General features: G+C 42.3%; 1 protein-coding gene across 1 annotated transcript; it reads right to left on the bottom strand.

The window, feature by feature from the left end:
• Positions 1-4,136: 4,136 nt before the first annotated feature.
• THBS1 (thrombospondin 1) lies at positions 4,137-18,059 on the bottom strand. The gene is made up of 22 exons (XM_050335635.1): positions 17,915-18,059; positions 17,600-17,694; positions 16,288-16,865; positions 15,705-15,780; positions 15,264-15,460; positions 14,957-15,082; positions 13,369-13,462; positions 12,840-13,013; positions 12,289-12,465; positions 11,799-11,972; positions 11,500-11,627; positions 11,232-11,384; positions 10,496-10,714; positions 9,794-9,901; positions 9,290-9,449; positions 8,812-8,930; positions 6,937-7,171; positions 6,346-6,573; positions 5,842-6,113; positions 5,447-5,544; positions 5,191-5,330; positions 4,137-4,564 (listed from the first exon to the last, which is right to left on the bottom strand). Exons 2-22 carry the CDS (start codon positions 17,667-17,669, stop codon positions 4,557-4,559), a joined length of 3,534 nt encoding a protein of 1,177 aa, XP_050191592.1. The 5' UTR covers positions 17,670-17,694; positions 17,915-18,059; the 3' UTR covers positions 4,137-4,556.
• Between the last annotated feature and the right edge of the window lie 749 nt (positions 18,060-18,808).

Raw genomic sequence — 18,808 nt, 5'->3', positions numbered from 1 at the left:
AGGCAGACTGACACAGTATCAAAGCAGCACTCGATTTAGCTCTTGTAGATGTTGCCTAGGCTAGCAGTTCTTGACTTTGAAAGCAGTTGAAAAATTAAAGACAAAGAATGTCTGGGCTTCCTGGGATTTGTTTAAATTTGAAAATCGAGTTTCTCTATGATACTTGTCTAATTTTATGGATTTCCTGTGGAAGATTTTATCTTCAAGACTTCTGCTTGCCAAACACTTTTCTCTAATGAGTTCTCTTCCTCCTTTTATAACTCTGCTTGAATATTTATATAACTTTGTGCACTTGTTTTTTCTGTCCTGGAAAAGATGAGAAATAAGAAGTAGAACTCACTTTGTGGATTCTTTAAGATGCTCACTTCTGTAATCTCAGCAATCCTTTCCAAAATGAATTTATGTTGAAAATCTGCCAATAACCATACTATGGACTTCACTGCAAAAATCATGCCAATATCAATGAAAATTGCAGTATTGTCATTAAGATGCAGATTTGCTATGGTTATCTCAGTCTTTATAGCTTATAAATATCTGCAGGTTAAACTGCTACACCTGGTGAATATAGATTTGATGCAGATGACTACTTTAAAATGTAAGGTACTGCATTTGCATGGGCTCTGAGCAAAGCGTGCTGTGGTAAGAAAACACTGTGTTCTCTTCAATAGCCTCAAATTCAAAGATTACCTATGCAAAAAAAGGTGGCCAGATACCAAATAACACTAGAAGTGGCATGCATTGGTTGGTACACTTACTTGTCCCACTAATGAGTCTCCAAGGTGGTGGGAGCAGCAAATTTCTGACAGGCTTCACCTGCAGAGTTTCTGCCCTGTGAAGTGTGGCCATTATTCATGTTCTTCCTGGTTTTCTTTAGTAGTTGTTTCTTTGGACAAGTCAAGGCCCAGCTTACCTTAACTATGACTCCTGCTTGTGCCTACTGTATTCACACTCACCAAACAAAAAGTGGGTGGACTTACTTAAGCTATGGGTTAATACAAAGCATGTGGCTTGCCTTTTTTATTCTAGTGACAGTAAAAGCTACATAAATGCATGTAATAAATTAGATGAAAGTTTGGCATGGGCTCAGACAAGGTCACTGGAATGTTCTGCCAAGGCTACCTTCCCCACATCAGCAGCAGATCTCTGTTTCAAACTTCTCATTAAACCTACATATATCTCTATGGAGACATATCTGTTTAGACAAATGGTTGACTTTAAGGTATCTCATTCTTCCTGCAAGTACAGTAAAGGTATCCCTCCAGGTGGGAAATGTCTTTGGTTTTTTGTAGTTCTCAGTCTTCTTGGTGTCCTTGGGAGGCAAGAAGAGAGTTAGAGATCAGAACTGCGGGACATTTGGTACGGCAGCCCCAGATAAAATCAGATGGGTTACACTGACAGTACACTCCTAGGACCCCATCAAGCAGACAATCCTGTAACTGGTGAGGGCAGAAATTCAGCTGTCTCTCATATTGTGGAAGCAACACAGGAGCTCTTTCTTTGTTCTTGTTCTCAATGGGAAAAAATCAGATATACATGACTGCCCTCAAAAGTTTAGCAACATAGAACAGGACTCTTTCTCCTCAGGAAAAGGAGATTAATTTCTGTATCTGCAGGAGCCCCTAAATACTCTTCTCGTGTGGGTATCTAGCACTCCTACTATAGCACCTGGCTTTGCTGAGCAGCACAAGAGACAAGCTGCTGCAAGTAAAGACTGAGCAACCAGTCTTAACTGCTCTTATTTTTAGCTGCATGTTCTGGAAGTTGATATAGTGCCATGTCATCAGCTTTTTGATCACACTAGCGGTTTCAGTCTTGAAGGGTCTAGATTCCTCTGCCCCTGCAAACAGCCAGTATGCTGCCTCTTTCCATGTGAAAGGGGATAGGCGTGACTGGGTATGACTGAAACCTCTCAAGAGGGTTTTGCCTTGTGGCTGCACCGAGAGCAGCATGACTGTGTCTACACTTACAGAAGTCTTTACCTGCAGCCTTCAAAATCAGATGTGCCAGCTGCCTGTGCTACATAACTGCAGAAGTTATTTGAAGGGGAGCAGCTGTTGTACCTAGGGAAGAGCTCAGGTGTCATCCCCTCAGCATAGTTTTAATATTAAACAGCATAGAGGTATCTTGCACTGAAGCCACATTTGACAAAAAATAACACATCAGTGATCCAGAGATTACAAAACACAAATAAAACCAGAGCACAAAAGTATAAATATAAATGTCCTTGGTGGTTTATTGTTCTTTGTATGTAAGAAGCTTTATTGTACAACTTCCACAACTTTAAAATGGAAAATGGTTAAAAATGTTTACAAAAAAAGCACATTCTTAGAAAATTATGCTAGCAAAAACATCGGGAGGAAGGAAGCAAAAAATCTTCAGTGTGCAAACTTTTTATAAAAATAGAAATACTAACTCTACAGGTAGCATTTCATGATAAATTATTTAAATAGCCTATCTACAAAATTATGTGATTAACTATTACAATGGCAATGAGAAAAATAATTTATAAAAATACAAGCAATGGTATATGAGATGACAGAAAAAATATAATACAACATTAGAAATTGTATTTGACTTTTTTTTTTCCAATGCCATTTCCTTACTGGGAATACATTTTCTGCAAAGAAATTTTGACTATGTACAGCATTAACTTTTTAGTACTACAGTAGCTTTAAAGTTTATTAGACATTTGAACTCTTCTTAATCCAAAGGTTTTTCTCAGTCACACAACAATGAGGTAATATTTGTACGTAAAACTTTCACCATGATCGTTTCTTTCTGTTTTTTTGAAAAGACAAGGAAGTATTATACATATAAGGATGCTGCCCTTTCTGTTGGGGAAAACAGTCTTTTAAAGTACATCAAGCCCTCTCCCTCTTTTGCAAGGAGCTCCTGAAATTCTGTCTAGTCCATGAAGAATTCCTTCTTTTGTAGCTGCACATCACTAGTTACAATACTTAGCGTGCAGTGGCTCAAGCAGCTGGTTTGAATGGTTACTGATGGCAGTCATTGTGACTCTCCTGCAATCTCCTCAGGGCAGGTATCCTGGCTTTGTGTTAGGCCCACTGACCCGTGGTAAAGCACCACAGACATTTCCCAGCACTGAATAACACTAATATGGTAAATGGCATTCCCTCATCTCTAGCACTATGGATGGGACAGAAACTGCTACCAGCTAAAGGGACTTGAATTTTAGCACTGCAGAACAGTTGCCTGCCAGGCTACTAACTGCCTCGCACAAAGAAAGAAAAAGCCAACACTGAGCTCAGACTGAGAAAAACAAACATCCCACTTCCCACCCCATCACTTTTCCCTGCACCTCAAAGCCTTTATGGGAAAATTGCTCTTTGTAACAAATAGATGACCACTATCTGCTCCAGAGAAGATTCTTTTTCCTCAACTAAACCCCCTCTAGTTTCAGTATAGAACAGAGATAATAAATAATCTGTATTTACAATCTTACAGTCATGAAGACTTGTAACAATGATTAGGTGGATAGTCTTGACGCATTTCTTGTTGTTTTAATCAATAATCCCTCACTCATTATAAATCAAGAATAGGCAAAAATAAATATTTTACAATTTTATCTACAGGCCCCTTTTCCTCCCCTCCAAAGAAGTGAAGGGTTTAAGGCATCTATGGCATGTAGAAAAGGAATGTTTTCATTACTATTATTTTTGTGCCTCTTTAACTATAAAAAGTGAAGCACATGCTAGTCTCCTGCAGGACAGCACATTGCTAGCTGAGATGGTGGTGCTTTCTGGCACCGTATCTGAAACACATTTAAAGGTAAGCAAGATCTGCATCTAATCAGGAAAAAACAGAATTTAATTGTAAATCCCAGTTCTCCCAAAGTTGGTTGATCCAGTGTACCAGTTTTTGTCCTCTTTCCCTCCTCCCATGACAGACATCAGTTTTAGGATGGATATCTGTTTTGTCCTGTGTAGTTACAGTAAGCTGATCTAGCTCACCACAAATAGAGTAAGGCTGTGTTTTTATCTGAAAGATATGACATAAAAAACAAATATTTTCTCCAAGTTCAATGGATGTAAACCAAGGTAGCGCAGCCCTCCTTAAAATTCCTCTCCCCCATAAAGAATAAAGATGTAGAGTTCCCCCTCCCACCCAAGACCCCTTTTCCCCACACAATGAAAGGTCTTCAGTTTAAGTAGTCCACAGCACATCCAAAGATGTTCTTTTTACAAAATGCTACTCCATGGGACCTCCAGTTAGAGAGGCAGTGACACTGCACTGTGATAAACAGCAAACAAATATCTTTCCTACTGAAAGAAATGTGCTTATTCAGTGAAGACAGTTCTCGTTCGCTAGACATTTGTTTCCTTCCATTTCAGCAGAGGTCAGATACCAAGTACGTTCTCACTTTCATTCTCTCAAAAGCATTCTCTTGAGGCAGGTCATGTGTTTCGAGTCCACATTTACGAAGAAAAAAGAAAGGAAGGAATAATATAATGGTCCCAGGATTTGTAAGGCTAAACATTTCAAAAGGTGCAATTACCAGCATTTTTAAATAGTCTCTGAATCCAACAACCTTGTGATTATGGATCTGTGAAAAAGAAAATATTGAGATATTTAAGTACTTCTGTGTATTATCCATGACTGTCCAAGTCATTAATGCCTAGAGACATTTGTAAAGAAAATTCAAAGTGCTTAGGCACTTTCTTGAGTTAGACTTCAGAATCCAGTCTATGTAACCATTACATGATGAAGTCACAATTTAAGAAGACTAGAGCATCTGGAACTAGTTGTATGCACCTAGCTCCATTAAACTACAAGACTGCAATATATGGACAACCTTATATTTTGCTTGCTTTTAAAAAATCAGTTTTTGCTTGTTAAAGCCAATATTTTGCATTTCTACCTGTTTTGTTGTTTCATTCTAGTCAGCATTTTAAAGGAGATTCAAGATATATTTAGTGTCTGGAACTCAACATGTATTTCTGATACTTTGAAATAACACAGTAGAAATATACTTAGATTTTACACATTGAAAACTTTTAACTGTGAAAAGTTTATCAAGAAGGTATTCTATGTCTGCCTGCAGACCTTGCTTGAGATTGAGCCATGAAAGATTAGGGGTGAACTTTCCCTCTTATATCTTGTCTTCATCTTTTCTTGACAGTGGCTTTCTTGAATTTATATGGCATCTCTTAAATACAATGTCATCCTTACCTCTGCATTCATATTTAAGATCTGAGAAGAACACCATTTCTTGAGAGAAGACAAATAATCCCAGCCGACCACCAGCATAGGTTTTATCGTAGATCGGTCCTGAGTCTGCCATGATTTTCTTCCCTTCATACATTACAACCCTACAAAGAGACAAATAGCTCAGTCACCTTTGACAAGCTTCTGTTAGGTTCATCTTTACAGACATCCACTTCCCTTGTGGATAATTATTTCAGATAAAAGGATGGATGATGCTCACCTGATGAAGCCAGTCTTTGGTCTATGGCTAAGACGCCATCTGTACGCAGTGAAGTCTTTCCAGCCTATGTGACGAGGATCATGCCACAAAGTTCTCACCTATGAAAGAATATTTTTTATTAACCAGAGGCCTGAGATAACATAGCCATTATTTTGACATAAAGATGCCTTGTCAATCATCATTATTACTATTAAAGGCTTCAAGTAAGTCATTACAAAGTTACTGGTCTTCGCCAAAAAGATTATGCCATTCTAATCAGCATGTGCAGACCCCCTGTAAGTCTAACTTTTTGGAAGAACAGCTTATCTTATAGTACAGAAGAGTAGGTTATTGCATTGGAATAATCATGTTGTCACATTAAGAGTACTTTAGCATGTAGCAAGTGCTACTCTTACCTGGCCAGGAGTGTTTCCTGTGTGCCACAGAGCATTACGAAGGTGTTCTCCTGGACCAGTGGTGGAATTCACAACTTTGATGGAGAGACCTGAATAGCCTTGAGCTTTGGTTGGTTTGGAGTCCCAGTAAGACTGAGTGATCTGCTTCCACATAACAACATAGAAACGACTGCTAGATTGGTAGCCAAATACAAAGCCAGCATAGTCATCATCCCTTTCGGTATTGATGAAGAAGGTACCACTGAAGTCCACAGCATTGAATTCATCAAAACCTATGGAGACATTAAAGGATAAAACTTTAGGTGCTGCTCTTTTGCAATTCTTAAACAACTCCTTAGTAATTTCTCAGGTTCTCCTCCCCCAACAACAACCAACCAACCCACTCTCCGCCCCTTCCCCCCAAAAAACAAACCCAAAACCCAAACAAACAAAGCCACACAAAACCAAACCAAAAAACCCCAAACAACAGTGTAATGCCTGTTAGAGTTACATTTTTTCCCTTACCGACTGCAAGGCCAGGGTCACAGTTCACTGTCTGAACCAGTTCTTTACCCTGGTGACGAACAACCCAGTTTGGATCATTTTGGGATGTTCCTTTGGGGTCCAGGGGAATCATCTGAAATCTTCGGAAATCAGTCTCACTAATTTCCACGTTTTCAGGGCAGATATCATCAATGTCTGGCACGCTGTCTTGGTCAAAGTCATCCTTGCAAGCATCTCCACGTCCATCACCTGCAGGATAAAAGGAATTTTAGCATTATATCACCAACTTTGTTTGAATCTGAGTCTTACAACTTGGGAGTTTAATTGCAGGACTCTGACTGCCCAGGTACTCCTGGCAGACACATGAAAGAAGCTGCAACAGATAGTGTATAAATGCCCTTTCCCTCCAGCCTGATAGTGATTTAGGAATAAGTTGAGTATGAGGCCATTTCTACATTGCTCTTTACTCCCGAGAAGCATGACAACAACAGTACAGACATCCTAGTTTTTTGTTACTTGGAATTTTTGTTCAATGCTGAAAAGCATGAAAAAAATAGCATCAAACTATTGGAAGATACTCTTTAAGTGTTATTATGATACTGGCCATCTTACCATCAGAATCAGCTTGATCTGGGTTGGCAACCAATCTGCAGTTATCTTTGTCATCAGGGATACCATCATTGTCATCATCATGGTCACAGGCATCACCTTTTCCATCCTTATCATGGTCAGCTTGATTGGCATTGGGCACATAGGGGCAGTTATCAAGATTATTTTGATGGCCATCTTCATCTATGTCCTGGTTGTTGTCACACTGATCACCTATGCGGTCAGAATCTGTGTCTTCCTATGAGAGGAGAAAAGAAACATTTTAAAAAGCCAATTAAAGAAGGCTGAGATAGGAGTCTCTGAAATAGAAGTTTTAATGTCTAGAGTTAATTGAGATTTCTGCTTGCTTTATCAAGAGCAAAGATGGATGTAGTGAATGGATTAATACACACAAAGCTGCCTGTGCTACCTGGTTTTATCCTACTTTTGTCCTGCCCTGGTTTTAATTTGAATCCACAGCGTCAGAAAGCAGTGTAGTCATCAGCTTATCTTCTCCCTCCTGCCACATGACTCTTCTGTCACTAGTCTACTATACTGGATGCAGGGTACTTTACCACTCACCTTGCTTGGCAGCAGTGTGGTTTCAAGGGCCATACAAGGGTAGGACTACTCTGTACTTAGTCATTAGAGACCGCAACATTAAAACAGAGTCTATAAAGTCTTAGTTTACAGCTTCTACACCATATCGTAATTTTCTTTATCATAAAAGCCTATGATGTTCTTCACGTCCCCTGATTCATCAGTCAAGACAGTTGTTCCCGTAGTGGTCATGGACTGCATTAACTGCTGTGCTTGCTGATCACATATTTTAGCCTGTCATTTGCGTAATCAGCTTCTGAAATAAAAACAATCCCATCATCCTTGAGCTTGCCTCAAGGCTTAGTTTAGTAGTCTTGTTAACACTGGTGGATGACCCTGGTGCTGGTGTAGGCAGGAGGCATACCACACAGTTTGAGTAGTACTAGTTCTGCCATTTGAAATCTATTATCACTACTTCGAGACCTTGATTAGAAAAGTGTTGGGAAAGCTGTTAGAGCCTTACATTAAGACAAAGTCATAAGAGAAATGCTGCCTGAAAGCATCTTCAGACAATTCCCTCCCTCAGGTGGGGAAGTAGTAAAGCAAGTGACAATGACTAAGAAATTTTATATTATTTGTTAAAACCTTTGAATAACACTGCTTTTAGGCTACATGACCATACGACATTACATTCCACTGATAAGCTTCTCTAACCCTTCAACCATGTCCCTGAAGCTCTTAAACTTAAGTCTTTGAGCTGACAGGATGGCACAGGCTTTATCTACTTCTGCCTTTGAATGTTTTTGAATCAGTAAGCTGTCTGAGAGTCTGGATCCCCCTATATCTTATGAAGGGGCTTTTAAAACTATGAATATGCCTTTTCCTTAGAGAAAATCAACTTGTGCTGCCTTCAACTTACTGGTATAAAAGTTATCTTCTGAAATGCAGTTGCCTCAAGCTTAGAGACATAGACTGAAGTGCAACTTTGTGTCTAAGTAAACACATCACTAGAGGCTATGAAGAAGGTAGTTCCTACTACCTAGGTTTCATACAATGCTCCCAAAGTATTTCATATTCTCACTATAAGGATCACCGCAACTGACAAAATCAATAAATATTTAGGATACAAGTACAAGCAGTACTCTCACAGATCTTAACTAGAGTTAGTTTTCAGAAAATACCTAACAGCTGTTCAAACTGTGAGGGTATGTTATTTGATAAAGGCACCATTTGGGAAATTATTAAGAATGATTTATGACAAGTCAAATTTAAGGTGTAACTTGTTCAAATATTTTCTACAAGACACAACATATATATTTATCACACCAGTCCTCTACTTACACAATGCAAATCCCATACCTGGTCAGGATTGTGTTCCAGTGGACAGTTATCACACTGGTCTCCAACACCATCCAAGTCTGTATCCCTCTGGTCTACATTATAGACATACTGGCAGTTGTCCCTTTCATTAAGCACCCCTGCAAAATTAGGAAAAGTTCATGAATGAAAGGCAGACATAAATGCTGCAAAGGACTGTGTAAAGCCTCACACACTTCTTGATATATTTTTGAAAGCATTTTGAAAGCTTTGAAGCTTGACTCATCACTAGGTCTGCCACACACATGTGTTCCTACTGCTTGTGAGAGTGGAGCTAGAATTGAACTGTGCCAAAACATATACATTCCAAAGTGAGTCTCCATTAGCCCTAACTGTCCCTCCAGTAGCCTTCATGTCCTGAAACCACCACGGGAGAACTTGTGTTCAGGCATGAAACTTTTGTAGGAAATCGGTAGTACATTGGGTACATTTGATTCTTCAGAGATTAGAGGCCACCTACCATCTCCATCAATATCTACTGCACATGCATCTCCTTCTCCATTGTTGTCAGTGTCTGTTTGATCAGGGTTGTGATTGTAGGGACAGTTATCGCAGCGGTCACCAACATCATCCCTGTCATAGTCATACTGCTGGGGGTTGTAGATAAATGGACAGTTGTCCTGAAAAAGCAAGACAGAAGTCAAGCTTTAAAAAGAGTCAAATTAAATCTTTAACCAGAAGAAATAAAGGCAGGGAAACAGTTAAGACTGGAATGTTACTATATCAAAACACTCCATTCCTTACATGAGTGTAAGAATGGCTGAATAAAAATGAAAATTCACTGCCAAAGCTCAAACAGCTGCAGAAAGTTAGATATGCATAACTATGCAGGACAAAGGTTTCTAGGATAGCTGTCAGTGCCAGCAATTTCCTATGGTGTTCTCTTAATCTTAAGGTCAGAAGCTAGACTTCATGTTTAGGAAGAGGAATGAGAGAGCCACATTCTCAAAGGCTGTTGTCTTACCCGGTCATCAGGAATGCCATCATCATCATCATCATTGTCACAGGCATCACCAATCCCATCCTTATCATAGTCTTCCTGCCCAGAGTTAGGCAGATTAGGGCAGTTATCCTAGAAAGGATAAAGTACACAGATGCATTCACTCCTGGTGTGAATACAACAGGGATTTGAGCAGGTAACATCTAACCATCAGGCAAAAATCACAATACCTCAACGAGGCAGGTGTTATCTTACTGTAATTCTCTCAAATTAAGCTAGTGATTACTGTGATAAGTAATGACTTAAGATAAGAAAGCCACAGTGCAAATAATTTTTAAAATAAAGATTGGATTGCTTTTAAGAATCTTACTGTTCTTCTTCCCCTGGAGATAACTATGTGTCAGAGCAAAGCTGATATAGGTGTAGCCTAAACTAGAATTTTCCTAGAACATTTACAACAAGTGTTTATAATTGTGTCAGGCTTCATTTTTTCCCATATTGCAAGAATATATAAAGCAATACAGCAACAGCAAGAGCCTCCTAGCAATGCCTTTACAGTGGTATCCCTACAACTCCTCTACCCCTAGAGGGTTATTTGCAGAGAAGATAGTTTAATAGCTCTAACTAGACAGAGACTGGCTGTACACCCCAAACCTAACAAGTTCTGTGCATTTCTTAGATAGTCAGGCTGTTATAATGGTAGATGGGAAAAGAGGATAAACTCACTTTTTTACAGTGGTAAGTGGCATTGGCAACACAAACAAGGTTCTCATTTGGCCATCCATCCAAGTCAGTATCTTCTCCACAAATTATGCCATTACCAGCATAGCCTGGTTTACATTCACAGCGATACATGGGGTCACTGAAGTGGCCAAGGTAATTGCATTTGGCATTCTTGTTGCAGTCATGTGTTCCATCAGTGCATGGATTACGTGGCTTGCAGACCTAGAAGACCATACAGAAATTAAAAACTCACTAAAAACATCTTTTTATCCCTCATTTTTTTCCCTCCAGAAATTCAAACAGATCTTTATCCTTCAATCAGGAAAAAAAACCCCACACCTCATGCATGACATTCTTCTAGTCCCTAACTCCAGTACCAGTCTTGGCACTAGTTATTTCTCTTGTTCAAACCTTATGTTTTCAAATGAAACCAAGAACTAAGATACCTTTGAGGCACATATTGTTGTATCATTAGTGAATACTGATTTACTCCTAAATTACAACTAAAATTGTGTATAACATGTTAGCCCTCCATGGCTGGGGAGAGCATTTATATTTAGAACTCATTTTGAACTCCAGTAGAAACTGCTTAATGCTCCTTCTGTTTTGAATCACAGAAGATGGTGTTTTATTAGACATATCAAGTCCTTCTTGCCTAAAAAGCATAGGTATTTTTTGGTTTTCTTTTAGAAACTTCGTGAGATTTCATAACCCAGAACAGTTTTCAAGTTGACAGTACCTGTTTGTTAGTCATGGCATCCTCAACACTGCGACCAAACGGCTGTGTTCCAGTGAAACGTGGTGGACAAGGCAGACAGTTGTACCCAGGCTCAGTATTCTCACACCTGTGCACTCCGTTGAAGACAAAGCAGGCATCGGGAACCTCTTTGCACTGAAATGAGTTTGAGATAGAGGAGAACAACAGTTAGCATTAGAAAACACTGATTCTATTCTCCCTCTCCGTCTTCTTTCCTTCCCTTTCAAGGAGCAAGCTACATTCTTTGTACCTCATCAATATCTTGGCAGTGAATGCCATCACCATGGTAGCCAGCAGGACAGGCACCACACTTCCAGGAACCATCAGGGGAGCTGGTACATGTAGCCCCCGCAAAGCAGGGATTAGACAGACACCCGTCTGTAAAACAAATGAGAAAATGTTACAGTGGGGAATTCTTACCATGAGGCTACAGTACTGTATTTGACTTATATCCTGGTTTAAAATTCTAGCACTTATGTAAAATTTTTAAATCAATATTTTCAAAATTGTCAACAATCTTCAGAAGTTTATGGGAAAACAGATACTCACCAATTGGACAGTCCTGTTTGTTGCAGACCTGAGTCCCTCTAGCTTCACCTACACAAGTCTTCCCTCCATACTGAGGCTCAGGATTATTGCAGAGACGGCTACGTTTTTGAAGTCCTCCTCCACATGTCACTGTGCAAGCATCCCATGGAGACCATGGTCCCCAGTTGCCATTAACTGAAGGGAGATAGAAGTTAGAAGACACGTATAGCTTTCAATTCAGTGCTACAACTAGTTTCTACCTGCTAAGAACTATTATTTTTGTAGTGAGAGCAGTTCAGACATTGTTCTAACATAAGTGACAGAATTAAAGGACTCCATGGAGGAGGCATAGAAAATAGTTTAGTTTTATCTGAAACTAACTTATGAGGTTTTACGTGACCCACCTCTAAGTTTAAAGAGAGAAGAATTCTAGAACTAGGTTATATAGCAACTACTCTGGAAGATCACAATTTAAGCCACCAAATAGTAGTTATCACCAGGACACACTTACTTGGGCAAGGATCTTTCTGGCAGGCTTTGTTTTCTCTTGCCTCACCCTCACAAGGTTTGCCATTCAGCTGTGGTACTGGAGAGTTGCAGAGACGAATTCTAGTGATGATGCCCGTGCCACAAGTGACAGAACATGATGACCATGGTGACCAGTGACTCCAGCCACCATCCTGTTTAACTACAGGAGAGAGATGTCTGTTATTAATAGCTTCTGAAGACTTCAGCTGCAGAGCACCTAGGATTTAGCCAGTACTAGAACTGCACCAAAGACTCCATATATAATGGATAGTCTCTGCACGGTCACAGGTCAAGTTTTGGTGCTAGAGAAATTTCATACCTAAACTGGTGTCAAATTTTGTTCTGGGAGCAGTGCCCAAACACACCTGTTTACTGCACTATCTGCTCCCCTTTACCTGTTTAATAAAAGTCCTTAAAGCTACAAGACAGTGATCCACACCGGCAACAGAACTACATGGTAATCTTTGCTGTTAGTGTCAAGCCAGTAAAAGCAGCCTATGTTTTACTACCAGCATGAGGAGATTAAGTACTTACATCTCTTATCGCACTCCTGAAGGTGGCAAGTCCGAGTCTGCACAGAAGACCCTTCGCAGCGGTTATTGAGACTGTCACAGGAACGTCCTCTCTGCTGAATTCCATTACCACAGGTCACTGAACATGAGGTCCATTCAGACCAAGGAGACCATCCATCATCGGCATAGTCACTAGCTGCAGAGGGATACAGCTCTGAATAAGACTACATGTACATGTTTCATGTTTTTCCATAGTCTTTTCTCCCACCCCTCTCTCCACCAAAAGGATCACAGCTGTCCTCAAAAGCCACAGGCTTCCTTTCATGGACAAGATAAAGGCCATGAACTTGAATATTTCAGTATGTTGCGTATTGTAGAAAATATTGAACATGCATCCCCTAAGTGATTAACCTTAAAGAGGTATCAGACTAACTGTACTTCAGCAGTGCAAAGTTATCCTTGTATATCCAGTTGTGAGATACTTTAGAGCAGCATGTGTCTAGTTAGATGAAGCCAAGCGCTATAAAAGTATGAATGTACTAAGTACTTACGCCAGCACCGGGGACAGCACTCCCCATCAGGCACAGTGGCATTGGAACAAGGCATGAGAGGACAGGACACTTTCCGACATATAGTAGCAGAGTTCTATAAAGAATTGTGAGAATTGCAATAAGCAAGTGGAATATAAATAGTGTCTAGAGTCTGGTTAAATAATAGAGATCTTTTCTGCAGCACTTAAAACTCAACAGCATATCTAAAACAGAGATCCTTGTAGTTAGAACTAATATAACCCAAGAGTAGTCCCAGGCATTTTCATCAAACTTCATCTCATTTCCATTCTCACACATTATTTTTTGTTTTGCAGGAGTTTATCAGGAGTAGCTATCAGATCCTGGCTAGAGTAAAGGATTACTATGTGATTCCCAAAGTATAAGGTCAGACTTTAAGGAAACAAAACAAGAGCAGAAGCCATCTTTCTTTTCAGTTAATATGGATTTAAGGTAATTATATGGTAGAGATAAAATGAGTTTAGTGGACTCTGCTCAAGAGCTATGAAATCTATAACTTATACTTAGAGGTTTTTGATCTGTAAGCCAAACAGGCAGGGTAAGAACACCCACCTCCAATCTCAATGAGAGCTAAAGGGTAGTCTGTAGTTTTGTTTCTTGAAGGTAGCAGCTTTGTCTGAAGAAAGCTTTCATGATTACTATTTTAGTCTTCCCAAGCAAATGACTAGATTAAGGCAATTACAGCTAACATTGAGTAAGAAGGTCAGTAAGAAAGACACAGATACAGAAGTCAGTATCATTTGCTGACTACAAGACAAAAGATATCAAGAGCTAAAGAAGCAGATGCAGAATTTGAGGTGCCTTGGATTGCACACATACAAATAGCTTTTAGTTTCTAAGGATTGTAAGGCTAGTTAACCCATTCTTCAGTAGACTGGTACTCCAAGAAGCTTTTGCTAGGGTATACTTAAAAGGAACAAGCAAATAGTTTAAAGAAATCCTGAATCTGCATATTTTGTGTATGTTTACAACATTCCGCAGAAGTGAAACAAAGCACAGATATCTTCCCAGGTGATCCTGGGATTTAAACAGTTAACCTGAAATTTGAAAGGGATTGCTGTTCCATATAATCTATAACAGCTAATAGGAAACAGCTAGAAGCATTTGCTAGATAAACACCTCAAGTTTAAGTGCCTTTACCGAGTACTAGAACATCGTATCCTACCAAGCCAGCAGGAGGTTCAGTGAAGACAGAAGGTAGATCTAAAGTATTCTAGGAAGCAAAGCCCATAGTATTATACATTTGTTCTATTGATGCTGACTTTTAGTTTACTTATGGACTTGTGTCAAGAATACAGGCATTCCCCAAATTAAGGAAGTAAAAGGGTGTTAATAGCCATATCAGAGCAACGTTCTGTACAGTTTTCTAAAATACTGTTGTTGTAACACTGTATGAAAGCTGCTTTTACCAGAGATCTAGTAGAATGAAATAAACTGAGTAATTCTATTGGTAGTCTAGTATGCCCAATTCCGGATATGATTCACGCTAACAAAGAATATAATTTAGAAATATCTTAATTCTTTCTCCTGAGTTTTTATTCAGAGGATTTATGGATGTGAGGAATCTTACCTGGCAAGTACATTCAGTGCAGCTGTCAATAGTCCACTCATCTTTATTTTTGTGCAAGATTCCATTATGAATGCATGCTCCAGGAGTGATCTGGACCACTTTGGCAATGATTTCATTTTCTTCAGTCTTGGGGAAGGAGTGTGAGAAGCAAAGAGAAGATATTTAGAAGTTAATACAGAAAACACCCTTTTTCACAAAAGTCAAAGTAAATTTATTACTGTTTATACAGCCTCTCAAAAGGCAGGTTATAACTAATGCACTAAGTGCCAGTTAAAAAAAATGTATCATGAATTTAACCAACACTCACCACTTTGCGAACTCTGTCTTGAAGTGTTGTAACCATGGACCGAAGCCCTTGCAGTTCCACAAACATATTTGTTAGTTCATCACAGGAAAATCCACAGACTGCTTGGATGTCCTTTGTTTTATGGCCAATGTAATTAGTGCGAATAGCTGGGCTGGAACCATTGATGGGATTGTCCAAAGTAATGATTGCACTAGTGGCTAAGAGAAAAACCAGGCATAGGAAAGGCATTTTTTACCATGTGCATTTATCATTCCAGGCTAACACCTGCTAAACAGCTGCCACCAGATTCACAAGGGTGCCTGCAGAAATATAATCTTATATCTTATGCAATGTGGATTTGCATGTCAGCATACTTCTGAGTTCTGTTTCAACTTGTCTTTCTAATGTAATGAGAAATCTTATTTTTAATAGGTCATTGAATTCAGAAGATTGTAAACTTACAGCTGGAGCAGCCTTTGTTCCTCAGGATAGTTTCCAGAGTTGTTCCAAACACAAACCGCACATTCTGCAGCAGTCCCTGTGGATGGAGGAAGAATTACAGCTACTTGCAGGAACTTTAAGGGAAAGAAGTACCACTTGCATGGACAAGTGGTCCATGGCTGAAGGCCATGAAAGATCTTTAAGAGTAATTTCATGACAGACACGTGGAAAAATGAAACATATTTCTCTAGTCTCTTTAATGAAAACAAGCCCTGCTTCCTAACAATCTCATCCTTGATCACAAGGACCTGGCGACTCTCCAGGCAGGAACAAAAAAACCTCATGAATTTCTGAACCCCATATAAGAAGCTGAGCAATGAAGCTACAACTATGCTATGAAGCTACCTGTATTGAAGCTTTAGTGCTTTCTTATTGCTGCAGAAAGTTCCATCCCTACAAATCTAATACTTCACCCTTCAAATTCCATTATTAAAGTTTACTAGATTGAGAGGTCTTTGTAGCTTTTTAAGCTGTTTGAGTAGCTAATGCACCTTCAAAGCAGATGACTGAAAATACTAGACAAAAACCTTGGTGAAAGTCTTACCTGGAAGTTGTCATTGACTCCCCCTTTGGCAATACGGAGCCTAGCACTGCTGGCCAGGTCCCTAGTGAAGATGTTCTGGATGGGGATGTCCAGTTCAGCATTCTCCATTTTTTCACACCCCACATAGAGCTGAGCTCGGTCCTCCTGCACAAACAGGGTGATATTCTTCCAGTGTCCTGTAGCTAGCAAGACATCCTCTACTGACACTAATTGCTGCTTGCCATCACCAGAAAGGCTCAGGTCCAGGGAGCCTGCCTTGCCATTTGATACTAGACTGAAGACATGACCAGAGCCATCTTTCTGTTCCACGGACAGGAGCGTGCCTCTGCTTTTCTTGGCTTGCCGGAGAGTGGCCAGGAGGATGAAGCCCTTCTCAGCATGAATGGCATCTAATAAGTCTTGGAACTTTGAGTCAGGGACAGCAGGGATGCGACTGGCATCCTCAATGCGGTAAGCAGGGCTGGAGGATTCTGGTCCCTTCACCAGGTACACCCCGGGTGCCCGGCGCCCACCTCCCTTCCGCATGAAGCCAATGAGTTCAAAGAGATCGAAAACACTGTTATCATCATTCCTGGACTCTGCAGAGAGAAATCAGGAGAAGCATCATGAGAAAAGGACAAGAAAAGGCTGAGTAAGTGCATATCTTCCACAATTACTTAACATTTTGGCTCCTGGTACACATCGTGCATGGCAGAGCACCTCACATCAGAGCACAGACAGTAGCTCTGATGGTGCAGCACTCCCCCCAGGAGCTGCAGCATGGCAGAACATGTGCATTCTTGTACAGAAGCCAGTCAGCACAGGACTGCCAGGTACCTGCTGACTGACACACAAAGGTAGCAGCCGTTCTGGCACCTCAGTATACTGTAGCAGAGGAGAAATAGACAGCAAAGTCCTGACTGCAATATTCCTATGCTAGTACACGGCAAAGTGAATTTGCTTAATCCAGCTGAGTAACAGCAAGCACAGTAGCAGCTTCTTTATGGCACCATGATGGTACCCTACTCCCCCACTCTTTCTTCAGACAGTTCCTGCATTATATTCCCCCTTTCCTCTGCCCAGTGCAGCTACACGCTCAAGTCCTGGAGACTCTGCACTCCTATTTCTGAAGGTTTCACAAATTCCACACCAGAGGAAGTTTTCTGTTCCCAACTAGCTGATGTTCAAGTTGAAACGGTTTTGTTCATTGAAAGCTTTGGAGCTCTTCACCACCGAGCACAACTCCATCTGCCTGAACAGGCACCAAAGAAGTGTTTTATTTTATGTTCCCCCTTCTCTGCCTGCTTCGGGACCAGCACAGAGGTGGCCTTACCTGCGGTGCGCTTGGTCTCTGAGCCGCCGAGCACGAGGAGCAGGAGGCAGAGCGCAGTCGCTGGCCCCATGGCAAAGGTCTGTGTCCGAACCAGCCTGCGGACACACACACACACACACACAGGTAAGAGGGTCAGCGTGCTGCCGTCCCACCCGGGACCCCCGCCGGGCGCCGCGGAGCCAGCGCGGCTCCCGCAGGCAGGCAGGCAGGCAGGGAGGGAGCGCGGCGGGGACGGGGCAGGGGCAGGTGCCCCAGGTGCCCCCGGCCGGCCTCGGACGGGACAGCGAGCGCGGCGGGAGCCGCCTCTGCACTCACCTGCGGCAAGAGCGATCTAGGCGGTCAGCGCCGGCCTCCAGTTAGCGGCGACCAATTCCCGGGGGAGCCCCGACTGCCCCGGCGCGGGAGGGCGAGCGGCGGCGGGGGCTGCGGCAGCGCTGCCGGGACACTGCGGGCGCCGCCGCCGCGCGCGGCTTTAAAGGGATGGCTCACATTCCTGGGCGCTCGGCGGGCCAATCGGCGGCGGCGGGGCAGGAAGCGGGAGGCGGGAGGCGGGTGGCTCCGGGGCCAGGGACAACTTTCCGCAGGGGCCGGGGGGCGGGGGCGGGCGCGCCCCGCGGGCCGGGGCAGCGGCGGCCGCTGCGCCGCGAGAGGGCGCTGCTCCCCCGGGGCCGCCCGCCCGCGCCGCGGCCACGGCGCCTTCACCGCCGGCGGCGGCGGCAGCGGGGCCGCCGGGGGCCTCCTGCCCGAACCGGCCTTGAACTCCGCCGGACACCCGCTCCCGCCTATCCCGCCGCCCGGCCGGCGTCCCGGCCCTGCCCTCCGGCCCCTTGGTTCCCAGCCACTCGCACCGCCGCGGGAGGGGCGCTGGGGGCGCCTCCCACCGCCGGCACCTGGCTGGGCCGTGCGGGAGAGGTGCGCCCAGACGCCACCGCCCCTGGCTGTCCTGAGGCGCTGCTGAAGCATCCTTCGCTTAATTAACCCAATTCACTTAATGAGAGCTTCTCTTCCTGCCCACTGGTCACAATACACAGCACATGGGGCACTGGGTCCACAGAAGGGGGAATATCGTGAATTCTCGTTAGCTCTTCCTGACCACCCTTGGAAGAGACGGGCTGTGGTGGGGGAAGAGAGGGGAACACGGTCGGGAAGACTTCAGGCTGGAGGAATGCTGCTTCTGACTGCAACCCTCCTTGTCACTGGAGAAAGGTG

Source organism: Myiozetetes cayanensis, unplaced genomic scaffold (assembly GCF_022539395.1).
Source record: "Myiozetetes cayanensis isolate MyiCay16 unplaced genomic scaffold, myiCay2020 scf6-25, whole genome shotgun sequence".
Lineage (NCBI taxonomy): Eukaryota > Metazoa > Chordata > Aves > Passeriformes > Tyrannidae > Myiozetetes > Myiozetetes cayanensis.
Note: the sequence above shows the minus strand (reverse complement) of the source record. Positions and strands in the feature narration are given on the sequence as shown.